A 24,110-nucleotide genomic window follows, 5' to 3' on the forward strand; every position below is an offset into this window, starting at 1 on the left:
CTAAATTGTTAGCTAGCTGTTTTTGTATCCTCCAGCAGTAGTACAATTTGCATGGTCTACGCATCCCATCCCTCTTTTTGGGATTGCCAAAACTAACGAGAGGCTTTTTCATCGATTGAAGCGCGAGATTTATGGTCCTAAAGCAACGCAAGTGTGATGGTGGACGGATGCGGATAATCCCCCCCTCCCCCCCTTCTGGCAAAGAAGAAGTGACACGAGCGTTGCAAATCTCGTGCACCTCGCGCTCTCCTCGTGCCAGGCCCGCATTTGGAACGACCGACTCCGCCACGGTAAGACGACGTCTTCTTGTCTCCTGTTCGCGACCTTTCCTTTCGGGCAGACGCGAATGGCCGCGACCAGCATAGTTTCTCACACTGCTCATGAAGTAAGCGTAGCTTGCGAAGAATCGACAGATCTATATTGAGCTGCATTCGCGGAGTCGCGGTATCTCTCGGACTTTTCAGGCGATCCAGTTTTCCGATGCTAACGTAACGCTACGATTGCCCTAGGTTTTGTTCAGTTCTCATATGCGATGAGAAAAGTAAACGTACAGAGGAGATTAAAAAGAATAGGGTTAGGTGCTATGTACCATTTCTTCTGCGTATTATCAGCTACTTCGCGAGCTTTGGGGAAAGCGCAGAGTGGCAGGCCAGAGAAGTTAACCTTAGCCCAAAGAGCATGTAAATCATAATATCAGCAAGCGATCCGACATATTTTAGAAGGACTGCGCAGGAACTCCCAGGCTGTAAAACCCATATCGTTGGAACCTTGCACTCTATGGACACCTGCGATATTTAGGGTTGTTTGCCCGACAATGATAGTCGCCTTGATTGCTTTATAAGTGGCGTGTGTTCAGGTGCGAGAATTTCTATTCCGAAGTCTTTGGTAGAGTTTCTTCGAAATGTGTAAGGAATTGGAAAGATTGCGAGGTGGCCAAGTCTCTTAATAAACGTGGCTCAGTCTACTCCGGCGGCTACTGCTGACGTTGCGGCGGCCGCGCGGCCACCGTATCTTGATGACAGTGTATTCTCCCGGCAACCGGGAGAATTTCTGAAACGAATTTCGGCCGGCTCTTTATTGCTTCGGAATTTCTGCCGGCACGTCATTGTTCTTGGAAACAACATTCGCTCACTGCTGCTGCCGTGCCTCCTCACTCCAGCGTTTTGACAGCGAGTTTCCGCGGTCATGGAGCGAGACGTGTTCACGTTTACCGTGGAAGCATGACACCGTGCTTTATAATTTGCCGATAACAGTACTATTCTTAGTTCGTATAGCTGTGTACTAATTTTCTATCGCAGTTTTTCTTTTCCGGTGAAACTGCGATATTCCTTTTTTTTTTGCGCCAGGTTCAGAGTCTACATAGCGGTGGAGTTCCGAGTTCTTCTCGTGAAATGTAACCAGAAGGCTCCACCATGTTTATTGCAAGCTTTCAGTGAGTGATCCATTCAATCCAGGAACGGGGGTTCAGTTACGAGGGCAGCAAGCATATCCCGCAGAGCGAGGCAAACATGCGGAGCAAGCCCGTAGCTATAGCTGATGCTTTGTATTGAGGCAGTCCTGGCATATGGAGCAGAGGCGGTTTTCGTTTAGTTGATGCCTGAGTATAATGTGGGTTGTGGACGTAACACCAAATCCACTAAGCCTATACTCGGCGGGCCGCAACTGCTTAGTGAAAGTTGAAAGGTATATGACGCTGTCTTTAGCTGCGCAATATGCCATGGACAAACGCGTGAGCCAATGCACGTGTTGCTCATGTTTTTACATCACTCTACTGCAGCACGGGGACGATTAGGAAAACCAACGTTTATGAATAGTATCTATGAGTAAGCAACCTACCAGATCAATTCCAGCGTTTGTATATCTCACAGAAAAACGTCACGGTCCAGTTTCCTGGCGCTGATCGCATCACTTTCTGGTGCCGAAGAGAGGACGAGGCTATGCCAGCTCCAGGACACGCCTGGTGCTCTATCCTTCTGGTGCGACGTGGTCTGGGCCTCACTGTCCATCGTCGTCGCCTTCCGTGCAGCGTGCTGCCACGGACGACTCGAGCCGACAGTGAAGACGTAGGACCACAGGCGCAGGCGGTGTTCTGCGACTCGGACGTTTCCGTGGCCTTCCCGACGCTCCAGGCGCCCTTTCTCGATCCTCAGAAGGCGCGGAGGAAGCGCCAGCATTGGTGAGCGCAACTACCACGTATCGCGGTAATAATACACACCCCGCTCGTAAATAGGTTTGAAAGAGGGGCCATAAAGAGGGATGCTAAGATGCGTCAGAAAATTACGTTTCCGGAATTCAAAATTGCTCACTCTTACTGCTAGGGGGGGGGGGGGGGGAGGCTTTATTACATGCAAAGGAAAATGCTTTGCAAAGGAAAATCGTTGTCAACCTTCAACTTTCTGGTGAGCCACATTGTCACGGCAACTTGCCGAGCAAGATATCTCGCTATCTGTTTACGGAAAGGACTTGTACCTGCAGAAGTTCTGGGACTGTTTGGTTTTGCTTGGCCCTCTCCGGGACATGCAAAACGTGTGTGTCGCTTACTACGTGCTGTACTTTGGAGGCAGATTCGGCTTCTTCAGGATTACCTACGCGTTCTGTGCTACGTTAGTGACCCTCCCTGGAAGGCAGAAGGGAAGTTACGGTCCTTAAGGACCTCTACTGCTCGTATGGTCGAAATTTGGTGGACAGCCTACCTGAGCTGCTGAGCATCGTACTGTGCCAGCTGAACAAGAAAGAGGACAAGAAAAGGGGTGTGTCTCAGGTTTTGCTTCTAGGAGAGGATGTGAAAATCCCGCATAACGTTGAATGCCTGCTCAAGAAAGGGCCGAAGTATAGCCTTGAACCCGTTGTTCCGCCTCATGAGTTGTTGGCGTTTAACAGGCGTATAGCTAATAGAGCGCCTCAGGATCAATCTACCCGGTGCCTCCTTGAGGGGGCTGATGCGTTATCCAGAACTGTACGAAAGAACAACCATCGCCAGTACCGGGAACCGACAGATCTCATTGTGAAGCATTTTAGGACAATGACCTCCGTCTGCTCCAAGCCGATAAGGAGGGGGTGTTTGTGGTGTTAAAGGATGCTTCTTTTGCTGAGAAGACTAGGAAGGCCATTTCTAAGAATTTCATTCCAGTTAAAAGCAGTGCCGTCCGTGTAAAGACAAAGGCAGCTAATTTGTGTCAAAACCTTCAGCTTCTCAAATTGGCCAGGGATATTAGATCTTCTAAGGGCAATTCACTCAGTGTTTTCTTTACGGCAAAAACGCACAAGCCAGAAGTACCATTTCGCACAATCATAAGTGAGAAGGGATCTTGGCAGCACTTGGTCAGCCAATTCTTGCTTAAGAAACTAAATGTACTTTCAGTTAATGATCCCTTCGATACCAAGAGTTCGGATGATGTGGTGCGATTTTTGCAGAGGGGAACATTTTCGATTTCATGTTCTCTGTCGATGTTGAGGATTTATTCTATTCTATTCCTCATGGGCATTTATTCGTTGCTGTTCGAGACTGCATTGATGCCAGCGGGGCCATTGTCTTTCAAAATTCTGCTGGCATGTCGGTAGATGATTTTATCAGTTTACTTGAATTTTACCTCCGGTCAACTTTTGTGGCCTTTGAGAATAGTTTTTATTTGCAGCGTCAAGGGATTTGCATTGGGTCTTGTGTGGCACCTGTCTTGTGCAACATTTTTTTAGCTGACGTGGATCGTTGTTTGTCAAAAATCTTGGAGAAAAGTAACGTTATCAAAGTTTTATTGCGATAGCAATTATATGGACACTCCAAAGCAGATTTCTGCCGTCGGCGTCGCCGTCGCTGTCGCCGTCGCCGTCGCCGTGAGGTTCCGTATGACGTCAATGGAGATGAAATAGTCGCCGCGCGCCGCCGAACGCCGTATGTGCGAGTGAAAGGGCGCGAGGGACGCGCGCTTTCACGGGGAGTGAACGAACGGCAGAGAACAAACGCGCGTTCTGTGCCGTGCTCCCTTAAGGGCTGCAGAAGTAGGCGTCTCTTTCCTCCTTTACAATCACCATATATGTAGAGCAAACGCGCCTTCTTCTGACGCACGAAAGGCCGTAGGGGGGAGGGAGAGGGAAGGGAGGCGACATGTAGCTGCGGCACCAGGTGCCTATTTATATCAGAGGCTCCGGCAACAGTCATCAACACCCGCCGGGGTAGCTCAGTCAGCTAAGGCGTTGCGCTGCTGAGCTCGAGATCGCGGGATCGAATCCCGGCCGCGGCGGCCGCATTTCGATGGAGGCGAAATGCAAAAACGCCCGTGTGCTTGCGTTGTAGTGCACGTTAAAGAACCCCAGGTGGTCGAAATTATTCCGGAGCCCTCCACTACGGCGTGCCTCATAATCAGAACTGGTTTTGGCACGTAAAACCCCAGAAAGAAGAACAGTCATCAACGCCGCACGCATTTTGAGCGAACGCGGGCAAAACGCCGACGGCGTCGACAACAGTTCTGCGTGTTGCCGGTGCTGCTGCATGTCCAAATTTATACAGCTGATAAAGCTACTATCATTACTCCGTATAGCTGTCTACAAATTTGCTATCGCAATTGATGTTTCGCCTTTCAGGTGAAACTGCGACAATTTTTTAGGTATGTTGACGACTTTTTAATACTTTTAAAGAAACCACCTGTTTTTACCTTAGACAAGTCTGTTGATGCTATTCTTGACGCCTTTCAGCAGTATGGGAAGGGACTGGCCTTCACACATGAAATCCCTTCTAATGATTCGCTGCAGTTTTTAGATCTACCGCTTCGGTTTTTAAATGATCATGTTTGTTGGTCTTATAATCCCCGAGCGCAAAAGGCATTATTGCCATAGGATTCTGCGCAGTCTAAGCTCGTCAAGCGGGGAATTGTGAAACTTTGTCTGGGTTCCGCGCTCAGGAAATCGTGCCCACATGCTATGCAGTATAGTTTTAATGTCCAGGTTCGGCGTGTGTTGGATGCCGGTTACCCTTGCACGGTAGTTACGGCAGTTGCAGAGGTTCTTCTGCGAGAGTCGAAAGCAGCCCGCGCTGGTGCAAAAACTGGGCTGCAGTGCTGGAGCCGTCCTGAAGTGTTGCCCTACATACATCGCATCTCTCATAATTTGAAGAAGGTTGCGAGTAGGCACGCTGTGCCAATTGTTTTTTCAGCCCCGCGTAAGCTCGCTGGGCTCTGCCCGAGGATTTGTGCGATTAACAAGAAGAATCCTGGAGGATGCGGCAAAAAGCACGAGCCGCCCTACGTAAAATGCGCGGTTGGCGTTGTGTACGAAATTCCGCTATCATGTGGAACGACGTACGTAGGGCAAACTGGGCGGTGTGTCAACGTTCGTGCAAGGGAACATGAGCTGTCGATTCCAAATAATGAGAATGCGCATTTGCCTGCGCACGTCCGGCATTGCATGTGTGTACCAAATTTCCGAGGCATCAAAATTTTGGGCAAAAGCCGTGATACTACTGCCCGTGCAGGGGCGTAGCCAGGGGGGGGGGGGTTGGGGGGGTTCAAACCCCCCCCCGAAATTTTTTCCGCACCCCCCCCTCCCCCCACTTACCCACCTTTTGTTCCCGTCGCTTCGCGCTGACATAATTCATGAAACCGGTGCTACTATCACAATTTCATTCCTGGGCGCTTCCGTTTGGGTTGGTAATTTACAGCGAATCATGTCTGCATATGGAAAAAACTGTCACGGTGTTTGTCAAGGCTTTAACATTCTGTGAAGTTTTGGGCGAGAATGTGGCGGCCACATTCTGAAGCAACAAATGCGCAACAAATGAAGCAACAAATGCGGCAGCCGCATTTTAGATGATGGCGAAAACGCTCGAGGCCCGTTTACTTAGATTTAGGTGCACGTTAAGGACCCCAGGTGGTTGAAATCTCCGGTATACATTCCGCCGCTTCCCTTCAGGTGCCGGTTAGGCCGCGCTCGCGCAGGATCTAGTCTGCGCGAGAAACGTCTCTTGTTTGCGATTGCGCCCCTACGGAAGGCTGGTAATTACTGTTGTGTTGTTGAATCCCAAACCAGCAATTACGGAAGGCTGGTAGTTGCTGTTTTGTTGTTGAATCCCAAACCAGCAATTACGGAAGGCTGGTAGTTGCTGTTTTGTTGTGGAATCCCAAACCAGTAATGTACACACGAAGGGGTTGATGACAGCAGTGAAATTCCACCGACTCGCAACAGAATGCACGAAACAGACAGCCGACAAGCATGAATTACTGCTGTGCGCAGTACAACGTAAGTAAACTCTTGTTGCAGGCGCTGACGGTTCTCGTCGGAGTTCACGCGTCCTGAGAAATTGATTATGTGCACTATGCACTGAACAAGACCGGAGTTCATTCCTGCATCACTAGTACACCAATCAGTCGAGATACTGTGAGGTACAAGGCCGCTTCCTGTTTGCACCGGCGTAAGTGAAGCAGAAATGAGTTGCACCTTAAAATGCGTACACATGCCATATCTATGCTGTGCGGTGAAATGTTCTGTACAATTCTGAATCTGTTGACGTAAAGGCAAATGACGGCTGCACGCTCGCACACAGCGGAAGACACAGCGGCCCATGCACTTGCCGCAGGAAATGCAACCCTCTCATATGAGGGAGCAGGGCGACGAAAGCTTCGGAAAAAAAAATGCCTTACGTGTTTTTGCGCGTATTTAAGTTTTCTAGCGCAAAGACGCAGCGAACAAGCTATTTCTATGGGAGTAGGTATAGCCCGATGAGGACATCTCCATCTACGCTTAACGGAAATTAACAATTAATGATGTCTTCTCCGATCGCACGGGTCGTTTCAATAATGCGTTTTCGAAGACTGGTCCATTGAGTGGCGCGATGAGAGGCCGTTGCTCCAAACGCCCACTGTACCTGTCGTACATACTGTATTTACTGAGCTTACTTTACTTTTTACTTAATTTCTTCACAAGCACACGCACATGCGAGGGGGGGGGGGGGTGGTCCCATGTCTTTGATATACATGTATAGAGTCTGCTTAAACTACCGATATTGATTATCGATCACGTGACTTAGAGGAAAGCAGAAGCTTCCCCCCCCCCCCGGTCGGGCCGGCGAATCCCCCCCCCCCCGAAAAAAATTTCTGGCTACGCCCCTGTGCCCGTGAACTGTTGGAAGCCTTTCATATTTCGTCAAAAGGAGATGGCTGTATAAGTGATACTTCAATTTCTTTAAAAGAAACTGAGATGATGTTCTTGCGCGGCACGTTGTAAGTGTGTCATGTGATCACCGCTACTGTACCTACGTCATTCAGAGCATATATTGACAACGCAGGAAAAAATAAAGTCAGTTGAAAGTTTGCGCTCGTCCCCGTCTACATCTGTGTCCGTGTTTTTTGTTTTTGCGCATAACCATTTCCTTTGCAAGTATGAACCAACTCGCCCAGCAGAAAGTTTTACTGAGGCTTGATTAAGCCAGGAAATTACGTAACATATGAAAGACGATGGCGACACCTCGTTGGCGACGCTTCCCGTGATGTCACGGAGTTTGACGGATATCAGTGTCATACCGTTCTTGGCAGGAAAGTAGTGGGCGTACAAACAGGCAATACAGGCAAGCTAGATCTGGTGCATTATATAGAAACAAGCCCAAACGCTGTAAAATGTTCATAGTGTAAGAAGTTTGGTAACATAATCTGCTGGGTTCAAAACGGCCGAAATGTTAGAGTTGATATTCATGACGTCACACTGACGTACTAATGCGGAAGTTTAGGCGCAATTTGTTAGCGGAGCGCAGGAGCACACAGCGAAAAGTAAAGCAACAAGAACAGAGCGCGCAGCGAACCATGAGCTGGCAGACAAGTTTTGCCGAAGTCTGTCACAAGGCGAAGTCATTTGGTCAGTCACGTCGTCTTCTGTGCAGTGCTACACGCAGGCGCGGATCCAAGTCTTTCTCCAGGAGGGGGGAAGGGGGTCTGGCCAAGGTAAATATGCCTGGTAGCGAAGCTTCCATAGAAGCCCATACGTGCAAAACATGGCGGTTCATCGGCGGTTCATGGGGCTTAGCGCCATCTGCGTGAGGAGGGAACAGTTCCGGCGGAAGAAAAAAAAATAATTTGACGTCATATCCGTTAAAAACAGAAGTCGCATCATTTTGTTGTCAAAGGTGAGAAATTTGTTTTCGGAGGCCTGCCATTGTAGCTGCATATTCAAATGCCCCGCCATTCGACTTGATGGGCGTTTCGAGTTTTCAGCGCGGAAAGCGATGCAGGAAAAGATCAGCCGTACGGGTGTCGAAATCGCATCGCTGCACAGAAGATACTTTCCTTGGAGGCCGACGAACGCTTTGAGCGTAGAGTCCTATCGTCGGACGCCAAGCCCGTCGGCCAGCGCTGTCCCACGAAAAGAACTAAAGTAAACAATTATCTGGCGGTCGCAACTCACTACTTTTGACTGAACAGGTTAAGAAACAATGAAACTGTTCGCGTCACCAAATTCAGACAAACGTCGACAATCAAAGCAACACGAGGCTGGGGGCGTATTGTAACAGTGAACTTTACGAGCGCGCCTTTCTGCCCGCTTCAAGAGTTACATTGCATTGCAAGTGATAGCGGGGTCAACGCCCGCCGCTATCGGTAGGCGCTCTTACGGTGGGCGCCGAAAAAAGGTATTTATTGATAATGATCATGTAAAATAGAGTTGTTCTTTTCTCGCCATGCGTATATAAAATTTATTAGACATTTTATTTTCGTTGAATGAATTTAATTGTGCCTCGCTTTAATTTAAAAACGCTTTTTTTCTTTCTCAATGTTTGTTCCCTCCAAACACAGTCGCGCTTCAATCGCTGCTCCCATAACCACCCTTGCTGATGTCGGTGACAATTCGTTCTGAACCGCTTTTCGCCCGAAGCTTCGAGACCTATGTGGATCGACCTTGGCAAAACAGTGTGCGCCTGATAATGCGGTGTACTGACGTCATTGTTGCCGCCATGTTCAGGTACAAGAGTGGTGAGAGCTCCCTCCGTTACATGACATGAAAACTATCTCAAATCTGGCACGCGTGTTAATGGCAGGTGCAATAGAATGGTTGCTCAGCCAGCGTGGCAACCATGGATTTGCCATACTGTATGGATGGCAGCATGACAATGAGTGCCTGGATTTGGTATTCGCCCAAAGTGGGAATGCGTATTTGCCCCAAGTGGGAATGTCCGGTTTGATGACTCCCTCCTTAAAATTTGTGTGCGTGGTGCCAGGATTACACATGCCTTTCTCGGAGTAATAAATCGAAGCCATGCTTATCTGCCTGTCGGAGTTTGTCCGAGTTGGACTGGCGCCCGGGAACTTATTGGGAGGCCCGGAATTGCTGTAAGGTTTAATGCAAGGTTCTATAACATTGATGTCGCAAGCAGTTTCGTGGGACAGCGCTGGCCGACGGGCTTGGCGTGCGACGAAAGGACTCTACGCTCAAAGCGTTCGACGGCCTCCAAGGAAAGTATCTTCTGATGCTTTTCGACGATGCGATTTCGACACCCGTACGGCTGATCTTTTCTTGCATCGCTTTCCGCGCTGGAAACTCGAAACGCCCATCAAGTCGAATGGCGGGGCATTTGAATATACAGCTACAATGGCAGGCCTACGAAAACAAATTTCGCACCTTTGAGAACAAAATGACGTCACTTCTGATTTTAACGGATATGACGTCAAATTATTTTTTCTTCCGCCGGAACTGTTCTCTCCTCACAGAGATGGCGCTAAGCCCCATGAACCGCATGAACCCCATGAACCGCGAGTGAAGCCGCACAGGGCGGTCGTGGCCGAGTGGAGCTCAGTGCAGCAGGAGCCACATACCAATGAATACGTTCAATTTTTGTTTATATTTATTTGGTTGATAGAAGTGTTAGGGTAGCCGAGCTATCTATATATATTGTTTTTCAGGCTTTTTTAGTTTCTTGGTTTGTTTGGTAGGACGTTAGTAGGTAGCGAATAGTTCTTTTTTTTCGGAAGCGGGTTGTGGCGCACGTGTTGCATGGTGAAAGCAGTGTAAAGCGGCAGTTTTAAACCGCGTTAGGGAAGCTAGCGGAGGTAGCCGGATAGCGAGGTTGCCGTACGGCTTACCGCGTGGGGCTTTGTTCAGGTATTTTGGTGGGCTTTCTCGTTAGGTGGTCGGGTGGACAATGGTGCGGCAGGCTAGGAAGGACAGGGGTGATGACGAGCTGGTGCAGTGCGAGGAGTTCAAACGTTGGTGTTTTTTGGACGAGACGCACTTCGCCAGTTTAGCCGACGCTGAGGAGGCTAGCTTCGCGTGCAGGTCGTGTGAAGGATTTAAGGGGGCTGTGCGGCGGATGGAAGAGGAATGGGCAGCCAGTGTGGAAGAGCTCAAAGGGGAGCTGAAGGTGGAGCGAGAGCGGCGAATTCAGCTCGAAACTCGGATCGGCGAGTTGCTTCACAGGGAGGGTGCCGAGGCCGTCCTGGTAAAGCGAATAGCTGGCGAGCTACAAGAAGAACGGGAAAAGCGGGCCGTGCTGGAAGAGCGGGTGGAGGCGCTAATGGCACAGGCGGCGCGTAATCCCGAATCACCTCAGGCGGGCGGCGGGGACAGCGTGGAGACTCAGGCAGAGGCATGCCATGAGAGCAGGGAGGGACGCCTAGGGGCCGTTGAACAGCAAGCGAGAGCCGGCGGCAACACCGCGGTTCCACAACTCTACAGCGAAGTAGTGCGACAGGCTTCGGGTGGGAAGGGACGAACGGCAGGGAGCACATCGTCAGGTGTCAGTGGCGCACGGCGGGTGGAGAACCAGCTAGCGCGAACTGGAGGACGACAATCGCAGGCGGGAGGCAAACGTGTAGAGCGAAGGGTCCTAGTGGTGGGGGACTCCAACGTAGCTAGGGTTGAGGAGGGCGTCCTAACAACAGTGAAGGGAGACGGGCGGGTGAGGGTGGAGGCCCAGTCAGGGAAGTGCATGGTTGACGCAATGGCAAAAGCTCAGAAGGTGGTATCGGACAACCTCGAGCATAAACATCTGGTCGTTATCCATGCTGGTCTCAACGATGTGCTGAAGGGAGGGAGCCAGAACCTAAACAGACAGTTAGAGGTTGGGTTGCGTAAACTCAGAGAAACCTCTGCGAATGTGCATGTGACCATATGCACAATCCCAAAGGTCCGGGGCCAGGCTAGCGGGAGGGAACGGAGTGTGCTTGAGGCTAACCGGGTCGCGTATTTCCAATTGCTAGTAGGTACAGCGTTTGACCGCTGGCGCCACGCTGCGCCGCTCGCGCGTACCATGTTTCTAGTCGCCGCCGTTGGAACGGAGGAGTTGACGGAGAAAACGCTGGGCTGGTGGTGACTAGCCTGCTGTTGGGGTCGGTGGTATTATAAACGCATCACTGTTTTGATGATCCAAATATAATCTCACTATCAGGGAGGGAGCAGTCTACCTGAATGGAGCAGTATTTTTTTATTTGGGGTGTTGCTACGCTGCGCTCCGCAACACCCCAACGACCGCCGCTTCGCGTCGGTGCCCGGCACCACGGCTGCCGCCGTGGCACCGGGGTTCAAGCGACCACGCTGGCAAACAGAGAAAAAAAAAGCGCGATATTAAAGAAAAAAAATTCTAGCCCGGGCGGGATTCGAACCAGCGTACGCATGATCCCAAAGCGAGCGACGTAGCCACTTAGCCATACAGCCACGCTTCCAAGGGTTGCATTCATGCGAACCATATGATTGCGTTCGAGCGCCCTCGGTGAAAGAAACCACCTAGAAACGCGGTACGCGCGAGCGGCGCAGCGTGGCGCCAGCGGTCAAACGCTGTACCTACTAGCAATTGGAGTGTTGCAACCGGGTCATTAGGGGTCTGAGCCGACCACTTGGGTACGGCATAATGGAGGTAAACCGGGAAGTGTACGAATCTGGCTCCCACCCTTTTGCACAGGATGGCATTCACTACAGTGGTGCCACGGGCGGGAGGGTAGGTAGTAGGATAGGGCGCCAAGCTACGGCTTTTTTGGGGGGACCCAGAGCCCTAAGACCACCAGCGTAGACGAAGACGGACCCAGAGAGGCCCCAAGATTCAAGAAACGTAGAATCGGTAGGAGAAGAAATAGACGTAAGCCCCAGGGGCAAGGTCATTCTGACATAGGGTACATTAACATGCAAGGTGGCAGGAAAATAGGCTGAAGTGGGAGGAGATAGACAAGCAACTAAGGCAGGAAAACCTGATGGTGTACGGGTTTGTGGAGACACATCTTAGGGACATGGAGCAACCTCCCTGTAATCCTGACTATGCATGGGAATATTGCAATAGAACAGAGGGCAGCAGAAAAGGGGGTGGAATTGGTGCATTCATTCATAAAAGTATGAATTGGCAAAGGGTCAAACAGGAATGCAAGGAGCATTTATGGCTAAAAGGGAAAGTTGCAGGAGAGCAGACACTCCTTGGTTTTGTATACCTGTGGACAGGAGCAAATGCCAAAGAGGAAAACAAAAAAATGCTGGAATGCATATCAAGTGACATTAATGAGCTAGGAGAAGGGTGCGAGATTATTATACTAGGAGATATGAACGCACACATAGAAGACATGGACGGGTACACAGACTCAACAGGCAACATGATGCTGGATATGTGTGAAATGCATGACTTAGTTGTATGCAACAGTACTGAGAAGTGTGAAGGGCACATAACATGGGAGGTAGGGAGCCTGCAGTCGACGATAGACTATGCACTAATGCCACATAGGATGCACGATAGGCTAAATGTAATGAGCATAGATGAATATGGCTCCAGAAGTCTAGGTAGTGATCACAAACGTATTAAGGTTTTAGAAGGGAAATGAAAGTAGGTAGGAGGGAAGATGAACAACCAGGTGGGATATCTTACTCTGAAAAGCAGCTTGAAATAGCAACCCAGCAAATTGTGGAAGTAATTTCAGAGGATACAAAACAGAATGGACATATGCAAATTTAACAGGGCTATTTGAGCTAGAGCTTACTAAGGTACGAGTCAGGACAAAAGGGAACAGAAGACGTAAACCCAAGAGCTGGTGGGATGAGGAGGTTAGGAAGGCCATAGAGAAGCGTCAGGAAGCACCCAGGGAACACAGATATTCAAAGCAGAGGGGTGAACCAGAAGCTGATGTAGGCAGAAAATGGAATAACTTTTTAAACTATAGAAGGGAAGCATCCCATTTGATCATTGAGAAGATCAGAAGAAAGGGGAGCAAATGGTTGTCAGAAGTAAACAAAAAAGATAGAAAAGCAGCGAAGAAATTTTGGAAACATCTCAACTCCTTGAGTAATAAGACTAGCCTAGAGCAGAGGTTTATAGTTACAGCTCAAGGTGTTCGACTAGAGGGAGATGAGGCAATGGAACATATAAGAACAATGATGACAGAAAAATTTATAGAACGAAACATAGCATGTGCTCAATCGGGTAAGGATACACTAGTCAGTGCAGTGGCTCCACTGGCACAAAGCGAGTGGGAAAGGGCAGAGAAGAGGGTTCCTAGTAGCACGTCGACACCCTCAAGGGCTGCAGAAGATAGCGCCAACCTTTCCCTTTCCCTCAAGAACCACTTATCATCACGTCGACAGGTCCTGATGGCATCCCAATTATGTTGATAAAGACATTGGGCCCAAAATCTAAGAAAGCATTAAGAGAGGCAGTGAGCAAAATGATAATGGACGGTAAAGCCTCCGATGAGTGGAGACTGAGACGGATGAGCATGATATATAAGGGAAAGGGGGACAAAGCCGACATAAACAACTACCGTCTCATAACAGTGACGTCAGTGGTTTACAGGGTGGTGATGCAGATTATAAACGACAGACTGCAGGCACGGGTGGAGAGCGAGGAGGTGCTGGGGGAACTACAAAATGGGTTACGGAAACAAAGAAATGTTAGAAGATAATCTGTTCTCATTGACACAGTGTATTGAAATAGCACAAAAGGAACACAGGCCCCTATGGCTTGCATTTCTGGATATCAAGGGAGCCTATGACAGTGTAATTCAAAAGGATTTGTGGGACATACTGGGCACTCTAGATGTGGAAGATGGAGTAAGAAATCTTTTAAAAGATATCTATAAAAGTAACAAGGTGCTTATAAAATGGGAAAACAAGGTATCTGGGCCTATAGAGATACAGCAGGGGCTTAGGCAGGGGTGCCCTCTGTCACCTCTGTTGTTCATGCTGTATTTACAAGGATTGGAGAAAAAATTAGAGAGGAGCGGACTTGGCTTCAACCTTTCCTATTTCAAGCAAGGAGAATGGATTAAACAGTCATTACCAGGACTGATGTACGCGGATGACATTGTACTTATGGCTAACAGCAAGGAAGACTTGCAGAGATTAATGTACATCTGTGGTAAAGAGGGAGATAGCTTAGGTTTGAAGTTTAGTAAAGAAAAATCGGCGGTCATGACTTTTAATGCTAATCAGGGCTGCGAGCATAGGATACAGGAGGTTACGCTGGAGGTGGTGGACAAGTACAAATATCTTGGAGTGTGGATAAAGAATGGGGCTGAGTACCTAACGGAACATGAAAAATATGTGACGGCTAAAGGTAGCAGAAATGCAGCTGTGATGAAAAATAGGGCACTGTGGAATTACAATAGGTACGAAGTGGTGAGAGGGATTTGGAAAGGGGTGATGGTCCCTAGTTTGACTTTCGGCAATGCGGTCCTGTGCATGAGATCAGAGGTTCGAGCAAGGTTGGAAGTTAAGCAGCGAGGGGTAGGTAGACTGGCTCTGGGAGCACACGGAAATACACCAAATCAGGGGGTACAGGGTAGAGCACTGCACGGGCCGATTTTTGCGGCCCGGGCCCGGCCCAGGCCCGTTTTTACATTGGGCGGCCCGCCCGAGCCCGATCAAAACTTTTATGGCAAGACCCGGGCCCGGCCCGGAAATAATCTACGGTACCCGCCCTGCCCGGCCCGCCACCCCTTTACCTTAAGCCCGAGCCCGGCCCGAGCCCGACTCTAAACCGGCCCGAACCCGGCCCGAGATCGAAAAATAGAAGTTTTTCAGAGTTGAGAAGCCCGAGAATAACTCGCAGAAAGCCCGAGCCCGGCCCGGGCCCGCGTCAAAAAAACCCGAGCCCGGCCCGGGCCTGGGTCAAAAAGCACACGCCGTGCCTGAGCCCGGCCCGAGCCCGTGAAAAAACTCCTCTACCCGGCCCGGCCCGGCCCGTGGTAAGCCCGGGCCCGTGCAGTGCTCTAGTACAGGGTGACATGGGATGGCCGTCATTCGAGGGCAGGGAAGCCAGCAGCAAGATAGAATTTGAGGAGCGATTGATAGAAATGGCATAAAAGCGGTGGGCAAGGAGAGTTTTCAGTTATTTGTACATGAGGAATGTTGATACAAAATGGAGGAAGCTGACCAGAAAACTGTCAATCAAATATTTGGACTGCAGGAGGGGTGCAAACCAGGAAACAGCGGTTAAGAAAAAGGTTAAGGAAACAGAGTGGGGTCTGTGGAAAACGGGGATGCAGACGAAATCAGCACTGGGAACATACCGAACTTTCAAGCAAGAAATTGCCAAAGAAAATATCTACGATAATTCTAGGGGAAGCTCTTTGTTGTTTGAAGCCAGGACGGGAGTATTGCGGACTAAGATGTACCGAGTCAAGTACCAAGATATAGACACGTTGTGCTGTGCGTGTGGAGAAGAGGAAACGGCTGAACACCTCATACTTTTCTGTAAAGGGCTTAACCCTACAGTGCAAGGCAACGGGGCTGATTTTTTCAAAGCATTGGGGTTTAGGGACAGTGAAGGCAAAATAGACTTTAATCGGGTAGAAATAACCAAACAGAGGTTATCTGATTGGTGGATAAAATCAAGGCAGGGGTGAAATTCCACCCACCACAAAGTACAAAATATGTTAATAGTCATGGCTAGGTGGCGTATGCCACCGCCCGATTTAAAGGGTTCAGCCTCATCCATCCATCCCTCCATCCGCGAACCGCCGATGAACCGCCATGTTTTGAACGTATGGGCTTCTATGGAAGGTTCGCTACCAGGTATACTTACCTTGGTTTTGCTTTTTGACGGCGACTGTCTTTCACCGATTTATCACTGTTATCGCTTTGGTGTTCGACGCAAGACGCGCCTGGCGTGCTTTCATGCTGTCATGTTTCTTGCTTACGCCGCTTCTCGACCTGCTAATACCCAAAGATGGCCTCCGCGATGACGTCTATTCAAAGTATCTAATGATGCTCCAGTGGGTGACAATCTAAGAATACAGCGACCGCACTTGGCAGCTGTCAGAAAACTGACAAATTTGTACAAAAAAAAAAACACAAAGAAGGCGGCCAATCACGTTCTCTAGTTTCCATGTAGTCAAGGTATTGGGGACTTTCTTTCAATTTCATTTTCGAAACATTGCACAAGGGACGAAAGACACGGGGCAGACGGATGATTGTTTCCGTAAAGCTTTATTTGGGCCTAGTTGGTACATAATTCTGAACCTAAACTTACAGCGCAAACACCTAAGATGCACCACAACAACAACATAACAGCATAACAACCACTTAAAAGACGCCCGGCTCTTACTTTCAAAATTTCCAAATAAAGTCTAGGATATTACGCACCCAAATAAACGAACTAATTGTGAGGCACGCCGTAGTGGAGGGGACTCCGGAACAATTTTGACCACCTGGGGTTTCATAACATGCACCCAAAGCACGGAACACGAGCCTATACTTCGTCTCCCATCGCAATGCAGCCGCCGCGGCTGAGATCGAACTCGTAACCTCGTGCCACCAGTCTACTGCTGCGGGTAAAATAGTGCCCGACCTAGTAAAGAGAACGTGTATACATGATCCAGCCAATTACACGGGCTCACTTACATGTGACGAAATGTTGGGTGCGAATCTCTCATAATATTTAGGTATCTCGGTAATTATAGGCCTTGAGGCACTGAGCACCAATGTAGATACCGCGGTGCGTACGTGTGTGTACTTCGTGCGGAATTGTTGTCTGCGAGTTGTATGGCGACGACCTGCAGTGTGACAGAAAGCCGTCGTTATTTCCCACGGCATTCACGACAGTCCCGTTCTTCGCAGTCCTGCCCTGTGGTTCGCGCAAATGTCTGCAGTCGTCTCGTTCGTGGTGGCAGCGCTGGTCGGCCTCCAGCACATCCTCAGAGAAGCGACTGCCAGTGGAAGCACGTGATGCTGGCCGATCGCTGTGCTTCGACGGCGACGACGATGACGACGATGGCCGAGGCCGAGACGGCGTCCCAAACGTCGCCAAGTGCCATCGACCGGCGTGGCCTGTAGGGCGCCGCCACTGGCGCTTTGAAGATTTATTTATTTAACGTACATATTACATTATAGAAATTACTCCTTTTTTTTCGTCTATACCGCACCGCGGTAAACATGTTTTGCGAATACCGAGTAAAATGTGTTTCGAAACGACCTTGCAAGTTATAATTTACTGGCTGCCGAAGGGGTAGATGTGTTAACACCTTCAAAATTAAAAATAGTACCGCCTTGTTTGATTTTTATCATTTGATTACTGGTATGAGGTCTACACAAAATACTTATGTTTCAAGGTGAATTGTAGGTGACGAAGTAAAATGCGAGGATAAACGCGTACAAGATGGCGGTTAACCATTTTGTTGGTGTATCTAATTCGTATGTACTGTATCCACGCACGAGTCGCATACTCCTGAGAAAACTGAAATTTTGGCGGTTTAACGTTTTGACGTAGCACGTGATTGATCGGAGACATTGTAGTGGAAAGCAACGCACACGAGCGCTTTCGCGATACAATTAAAATTAAAAATTTTCCTCAATAGCAAAGATGGAGCAGCAGCATAAAGTGTACTGCACTGAGCAGCTTGACAGAGGCAGCGGCCCGCTTCTTCCTGTTGAAGCCCTCAGAAATACACCACAGCCCCTCAGCCATCTCGGTGGATCCGAATGAAGAAAGTCACCCTATGGGTTTCGCATGAGGGATAAAAGACGCCAGAAGTATACAAGTGTAAGCTAATTGGGGCAGCAGGGTCAAAAACAAGGACAGAACTGAAAAATTGAGCATCTTCCTTCCTTTCCCCTCTTCCCGCCCCTTAGGTTTTATCCTGTATCCTACATCGAAAATATTTGTGCGCTGCTCCAAGTGATTTGTGTGAGATGAAAAACACAAGTGCAGCAAGGTTTGCTTTGTCAAATAAGTTTTTCCTGCCACAAGACACTAAAAATTGAAAGAAAGAATGCCCGTCTCTCTTTCCTTCTCTCCCCCCTTCCACTCTCTTTTCCTTTTTTATCCCCCTACTCCTTCCCCCCGTGCACGGTAGCCAACAGGAACTACCTCTCGTTAACCTCCCTGCCTTTCTATGCATCGTTTCTCTCTATACTCTCTGGAATTTCTTCACCCAAGATGCGCACGCTAAACAGAGCTAGAAGTCATTGCCTATGCATTTACCGACCAATAACTTTCTTCGTTGGGCGACGGCGGACTGTGACGACACGTCAAAAAGAAAAATGCTTCCAGCTCCTCTTGCAAGAACGATGTCTCAATGTTGGCGCCCCTGAAGGATTTTCTGGGAATGCCGTGGCAGAAGGTGACTTACAGCAATCATACATACTGGATGTCCCGAATAAATATCGCCGAAGGCTACACGCGAACGCCGATAAATGTATGTTGATTGGCGTCCTCGTTCATGGCAGTCATGAGTATCTTTTACGTAGTTTAAATAAGCTCAATTATATTATTTCAAACTAACGTACCTAACCGATCAGGAATAAGTGTATAAGTTGCGGAGGATATATATAAAAAATATGTTAACAGCGTTTAAAACAACCTTACTCTTACGGGATTATATTGTTTTTTCAGACCAAAAAAATTCTGACAGTCCTCCAAATAAAAGAAACTTTGAGCACGCTTTAGCTTCGCCTTTAAGAGTGAAACGTGATAGCAATGAAAGATCCCTGACTGCTTCGCACGCTTTCCGGCAACTGCAGCTTATGTAACCGTAATGTTTACCAGGAAACGCTGGCGGTAAACGCTATGCACGAAGGCGAGCTATATCTGATACAAACGTGGCCTCTTTCGTGGGCCGATACCGGAGGTATCCGCGCCCAAAAAAGAATGCATCATTTTCAGATTTCTGTTATTGTTTCGCACTTGTAATATTTCAGGCTGAGAAGATTTAACATAAAAGGCATGAGCTGTCCGTGTTCGATTTTTTTTATGGCATTTGTTTGTGGGCTGTCGTTATTGCGATTCCGAGGAATAACTTTGTCAAGAATGAAAGACAAGGCATGAGCAATGTTAGTGATATAACGGTGTGGCAATAAAACACGCATGTACGTACCTACTGCATGTCATATAGCACGACGTGACATATCCACATACCTAAAAAAATATATACGGAAAATATTGCTCACACACAGCGACGCGACGCCGACACCGGATTTTCTGGGACACGGAGCGCTGTAGCGTTAAAAATATTATGGTCGTCATGCCGTTTAGACGATGCTCCTGTCGTCATAGCAATGTCGTCGTAGTCGTGCTGTCATGCCGTTTACCAGAACAAGTCGAAAGTTATTGGTGCCGCCATCATCAAACGTTATCGACGTCAACTAAGTACTTCGGAAGTATAGCTTGCTCTTGAGTCGATTTGATTTCTGCGGTCCGCATAAGATTAATTTACTTTCACAATCATATTCACAGCTTCTGCCGCAATTTTCTTTTTCAGGAAGCTTTCCTTGCGCACTAAAAGCCAAGAGAATGGGGAACGCTATAACGTACCACTAAGTAATGGGAAGCAATGACTTGCATTATGTTTTGATCGAGCCTCTTGAGCGTGTTCATGCCCTGTACTCTTGACTGCAGAACTATTATTACGCACGACTCCATGCAGCAGCAAGGGAGCACGGAAGTTATCGGTCCTTGGAAACGTAGGCATGCTTTACTGGGTACGCAATATCTGCAAAGCCTACTTTGAACCAGCTGAGTTTGATGACATGCCTCAGTGCCTGCCTTCACAGCACGATGAAAGTCCGGCTAAGACGTCGCGCGCCCTCTTGGCGGCGCACACTGCCTAGCCGTGGGCAGTGTGCTCGATGTGCTTAGTCGCGCAGTCCCAAGAGCTTCATCATAAGGATCGTAACAGCGCAAACAAGACACGGACAAAAGGAAGGAAAAACGACAACACGGCGCCGTGTTGTCGTTTTTCCTTCCTTTTGTCCGTGTCTTGTTTGCGCTGTTACGATCCTTACGATGAATCCCAACCAATTGGCCCAACTTGCCGTCTTGTCCCAAGTGCTGATGCGCGAAATGCCTAGCCGTGGGCCCGAGGAGTCGACGCACGATGTGCTTAGTCGCGCAGTCCCAAGTGCCGATGCGCGAAATGCCTAGCCGTGGGCCCAAGGAGTCGACGCTCGATGTGCTTAGTCGCCCAATCCCAAGTGCTGATGCGCGAAATGCCTAGCCGCGGGCCCAAGGAGTCGACGCTCGATGTGCTTAGTCGCCCAATCCCAAGTGCTGATGCGCGAAATGCCTAGCCGTGGGCCCGAGGAGTCGACGCTCGATGTGCTTAGTCGCGCAGTCCCAAGTGCTTCATCATAAGGATCGTAACAGCGCAAACAAGACACGGACAAAAGGAAGGAAAAACGACAACACGGCGTAGTGTTGTCGTTTTTCCTTCGTTTTGTCCGTGTCTTGTTTGCGCTGTTACGTTCCTTACGATGAATCCCAACCAACTGGCCCAACTTGCCGTCTTGTCCCAAGTGCTGATGCGCGAAATGCCCCCTGCCGTGGGCCCGAGGAGTCGACGCTCGATGTGCTTAGTCGCGCAGTCCCAAGTGCCGATGCGCGAAATGCCTAGCCGTGGGCTCGAGGAGTCGACGCTCGATGTGCTTAGTCGCGCAGTCCCAAGTGCCGATGCGCGAAATGCCTAGCCGCGGGCCCAAGGAGTCGACGCTCGATGTGCTTAGTCGCCCAATCCCAAGTGCTGATGCGCGAAATGCCTAGCCGTGGGCCCGAGGAGTCGACGCTCGATGTGCTTAGTCGCGCAGTCCCAAGTGCTTCAGCATAAGGATCGTAACAGCGCAAACAAGACACGGACAAAAGGAAGGAAAAACGACAACACGGCGCCGTGTTGTCGTTTTTCCTTCGTTTTGTCCGTGTCTTGTTTGCGCTGTTACGTTCCTTACGATGAATCCCAACCAACTGGCCCAACTTGCCGTCTTGTCCCAAGTGCTGATGCGCGAAATGCCCTGCCGTGGGCCCGAGGAGTCGACGCTCGATGTGCTTAGTCGCGCAGTCCCAAGTGCCGATGCGCGAAATGCCTAGCCGTGGGCTCGAGGAGTCGACGCTCGATGTGCTTAGTCGCGCAGTCCCAAGTGCCGATGCGCGAAATGCCTAGCCATGGGCTCGAGGAGTCGACGCTCGATGTGCTTAGTTGCGCAGTCCCAAGTGCCGATGCGCGAAATGCCTAGCCGTGGGCTCGAGGAGTCGACGCTCGATGTGCTTGGTCGCGCAGTCCCAAGTGCCGATGCGCGAAATGCCTAGCCATGGGCCCGAGGAGTCGACGCTCGATGTGCTTAGTTGCGCAGTCCCAAGTGCCGATGCGCGAAATGTCTAGCCGTGGGCCCGAGGAGTCGACGCTCGATGTGCTTAGTCGCTCAGTCCCAAGTGCCGATGCGCGAAATGCCTAGCCGTGGGCCCGAGGAGTCGACGCTCGATGTGCTTAGTCGCGCAGTCCCAAGTGCCGATGCGCGAAATGCCAAGCGCGGGCCCAGGAGTCGACGCTCGATGCGCTTAGTCGCGCAGTCCCAAGTGCCGATGCGCGAAATGCCTAGCCGTGGGCTCGAGGAGTCGACGCTCGATGTGCTTAGTCGCGCAGTCCCAAGTGCCCATGCGCGAAATGCCTAGCCATGGGCTCGAGGAGTCGACGCTCGATGTGCTTAGTTGCGCCGCCCCAAGTGCCGATGCGCGAAATGCCTAGCCGTGGGCTCGAGGAGTCGACGCTCGATGTGCTTGGTCGCGCAGTCCCAAGTGCCGATGCGCGAAATGCCTAGCCATGGGCCCGAGGAGTCGACGCTCGATGTGCTTAGTTGCGCAGTCCCAAGTGCCGATGCGCGAAATGCCTAGCCGCGGGCCCAAGGAGTCGACGCTCGATGTGCTTAGTCGCCCAATCCCAAGTGCTGATGCGCGAAATGCCTAGCCGTGGGCCCGAGGAGTCGACGCTCGATGTGCTTAGTCGCGCAGTCCCAAGTGCTTCATCATAAGGATCGTAACAGCGCAAACAAGACACGGACAAAAGGAAGGAAAAACGACAACACGGCGCCGTGTTGTCGTTTTTCTTTCGTTTTGTCCGTGTCTTGTTTGCGCTGTTACGTTCCTTACGATGAATCCCAACCAACTGGCCCAACTTGCCGTCTTGTCCCAAGTGCTGATGCGCGAAATGCCCTGCCGTGGGCCCGAGGAGTCGACGCTCGATGTGCTTAGTCGCGCAGTCCCAAGTGCCGATGCGCGAAATGCCTAGCCGTGGGCTCGAGGAGTCGACGCTCGATGTGCTTAGTCGCGCAGTCCCAAGTGCCGATGCGCGAAATGCCTAGCCATGGGCTCGAGGAGTCGACGCTCGATGTGCTTAGTTGCGCAGTCCCAAGTGCCGATGCGCGAAATGCCTAGCCGTGGGCTCGAGGAGTCGACGCTCGATGTGCTTGGTCGCGCAGTCCCAAGTGCCGATGCGCGAAATGCCTAGCCATGGGCCCGAGGAGTCGACGCTCGATGTGCTTAGTTGCGCAGTCCCAAGTGCCGATGCGCGAAATGTCTAGCCGTGGGCCCGAGGAGTCGACGCTCGATGTGCTTAGTCGCTCAGTCCCAAGTGCCGATGCGCGAAATGCCTAGCCGTGGGCCCGAGGAGTCGACGCTCGATGTGCTTAGTCGCGCAGTCCCAAGTGCCGATGCGCGAAATGCCAAGCGCGGGCCCAGGAGTCGACGCTCGATGCGCTTAGTCGCGCAGTCCCAAGTGCCGATGCGCGAAATGCCTAGCCGCGGGCCCAGGAGTCGACGCTCGATGTGCTTAGTCGCGCAGTCCCAAGTGCTTCATCGTAAGGATCGTAACAGCGCAAACAAGACACGGACAAAAGGAAGGAAAAACGACAACACGGCGCCGTGTTGTCGTTTTTCCTTCGTTTTGTCCGTGTCTTGTTTGCGCTGTTACGATCCTTACGATGAATCCCAACCAACTGGCCCAACTTGCCGTCTTGTCCCAAGTGCTGAAGCGCGAAATGCCTAGCCGTGGGCACGATGAGTCGACGCTCGATGTGCTTAGTCGCGCAGTCCCAAGTGCCGATGCGCGAAATGCCTAGCCGTGGGCCCGAGGAGTCGACGCTCGATGTGCTTAGTCGCACAGTCCCAAGTGCCGATGCGCGAAATGCCTAGCCATGGGCCCGAGGAGTCGACGCTCGATGTGCTTAGTCGCGCAGTCCCAAGTGGCGATGCGCGAAATGCCTAGTGCGGGCCCAGGAGTCGACGCTCGATGTGCTTAGTCGCGCAGCCCCAAGTGCCGATGCGCGAAATGCCTAGCCGCGGGCCCAGGAGTCGACGCTCGATGTGCTTAGTCGCGCAGTCCCAAGTGGCGATGCGCGAAATGCCTAGCGCGGGCCCAGGAGTCGACGCTCGATGTGCTTAGTCGCGCAGTCCCAAGTGCCGATGCGCGAAATGCCTAGCGCGGGCCCAGGAGTCGACGCTCGATGTGCTTAGTCGCGCAGTCCCAAGTGGCGATGCGCGAAATGCCTAGCGCGGGCCCAGGAGTCGACGCTCGATGTGTCAGTCGCGCAGTCCCAAGTGCCGATGCGCGAAATGCCTAGCCGCGGGCCCAAGGAGTCGACGCTCGATGTGCTTAGTCGCCCAATCCCAAGTGCTGATGCGCGAAATGCCTAGCCGTGGGCCCGAGGAGTCGACGCTCGATGTGCTTAGTCGCGCAGTCCCAAGTGCTTCATCATAAGGATCGTAACAGCGCAAACAAGACACGGACAAAAGGAAGGAAAAACGACAACACGGCGCCGTGTTGTCGTTTTTCCTTCGTTTTGTCCGTGTCTTGTTTGCGCTGTTACGTTCCTTACGATGAATCCCAACCAACTGGCCCAACTTGCCGTCTTGTCCCAAGTGCTGATGCGCGAAATGCCCTGCCGTGGGCCCGAGGAGTCGACGCTCGATG

The 24,110-nt window shown here is 50.6% G+C and overlaps 1 protein-coding gene across 1 annotated transcript; it reads left to right on the top strand.

Moving 5' to 3' along the window:
• The first annotated feature begins 1,848 nt into the window (after positions 1-1,848).
• Positions 1,849-17,282, top strand: LOC119439928 (uncharacterized). Its single transcript, XM_049661193.1, has 2 exons — positions 1,849-2,176; positions 16,999-17,282. The coding sequence occupies exons 1-2, from the start codon at positions 1,938-1,940 to the stop codon at positions 17,105-17,107; spliced, it is 348 nt and encodes a 115-aa protein (XP_049517150.1). The 5' UTR covers positions 1,849-1,937; the 3' UTR covers positions 17,108-17,282.
• Positions 17,283-24,110: the final 6,828 nt, after the last annotated feature.

This window comes from Dermacentor silvarum, chromosome 2, assembly GCF_013339745.2.
Source record: "Dermacentor silvarum isolate Dsil-2018 chromosome 2, BIME_Dsil_1.4, whole genome shotgun sequence".
Taxonomy (NCBI): Eukaryota; Metazoa; Arthropoda; class Arachnida; order Ixodida; family Ixodidae; genus Dermacentor; species Dermacentor silvarum.

Bases quoted from the DNA above. Each gene is read 5' to 3' on its own strand.
- LOC119439928 (XM_049661193.1), top strand. From the start codon at position 1,938: ATGCCAGCTCCAGGACACGCCTGGTGCTCTATCCTTCTGGTGCGACGT. The intron at 2,177-16,998 runs GTGAGCGCAACT...CGTTCTTCGCAG, and splicing joins CGGAGGAAGCGCCAGCATTG to TCCTGCCCTGTGGTTCGCGC.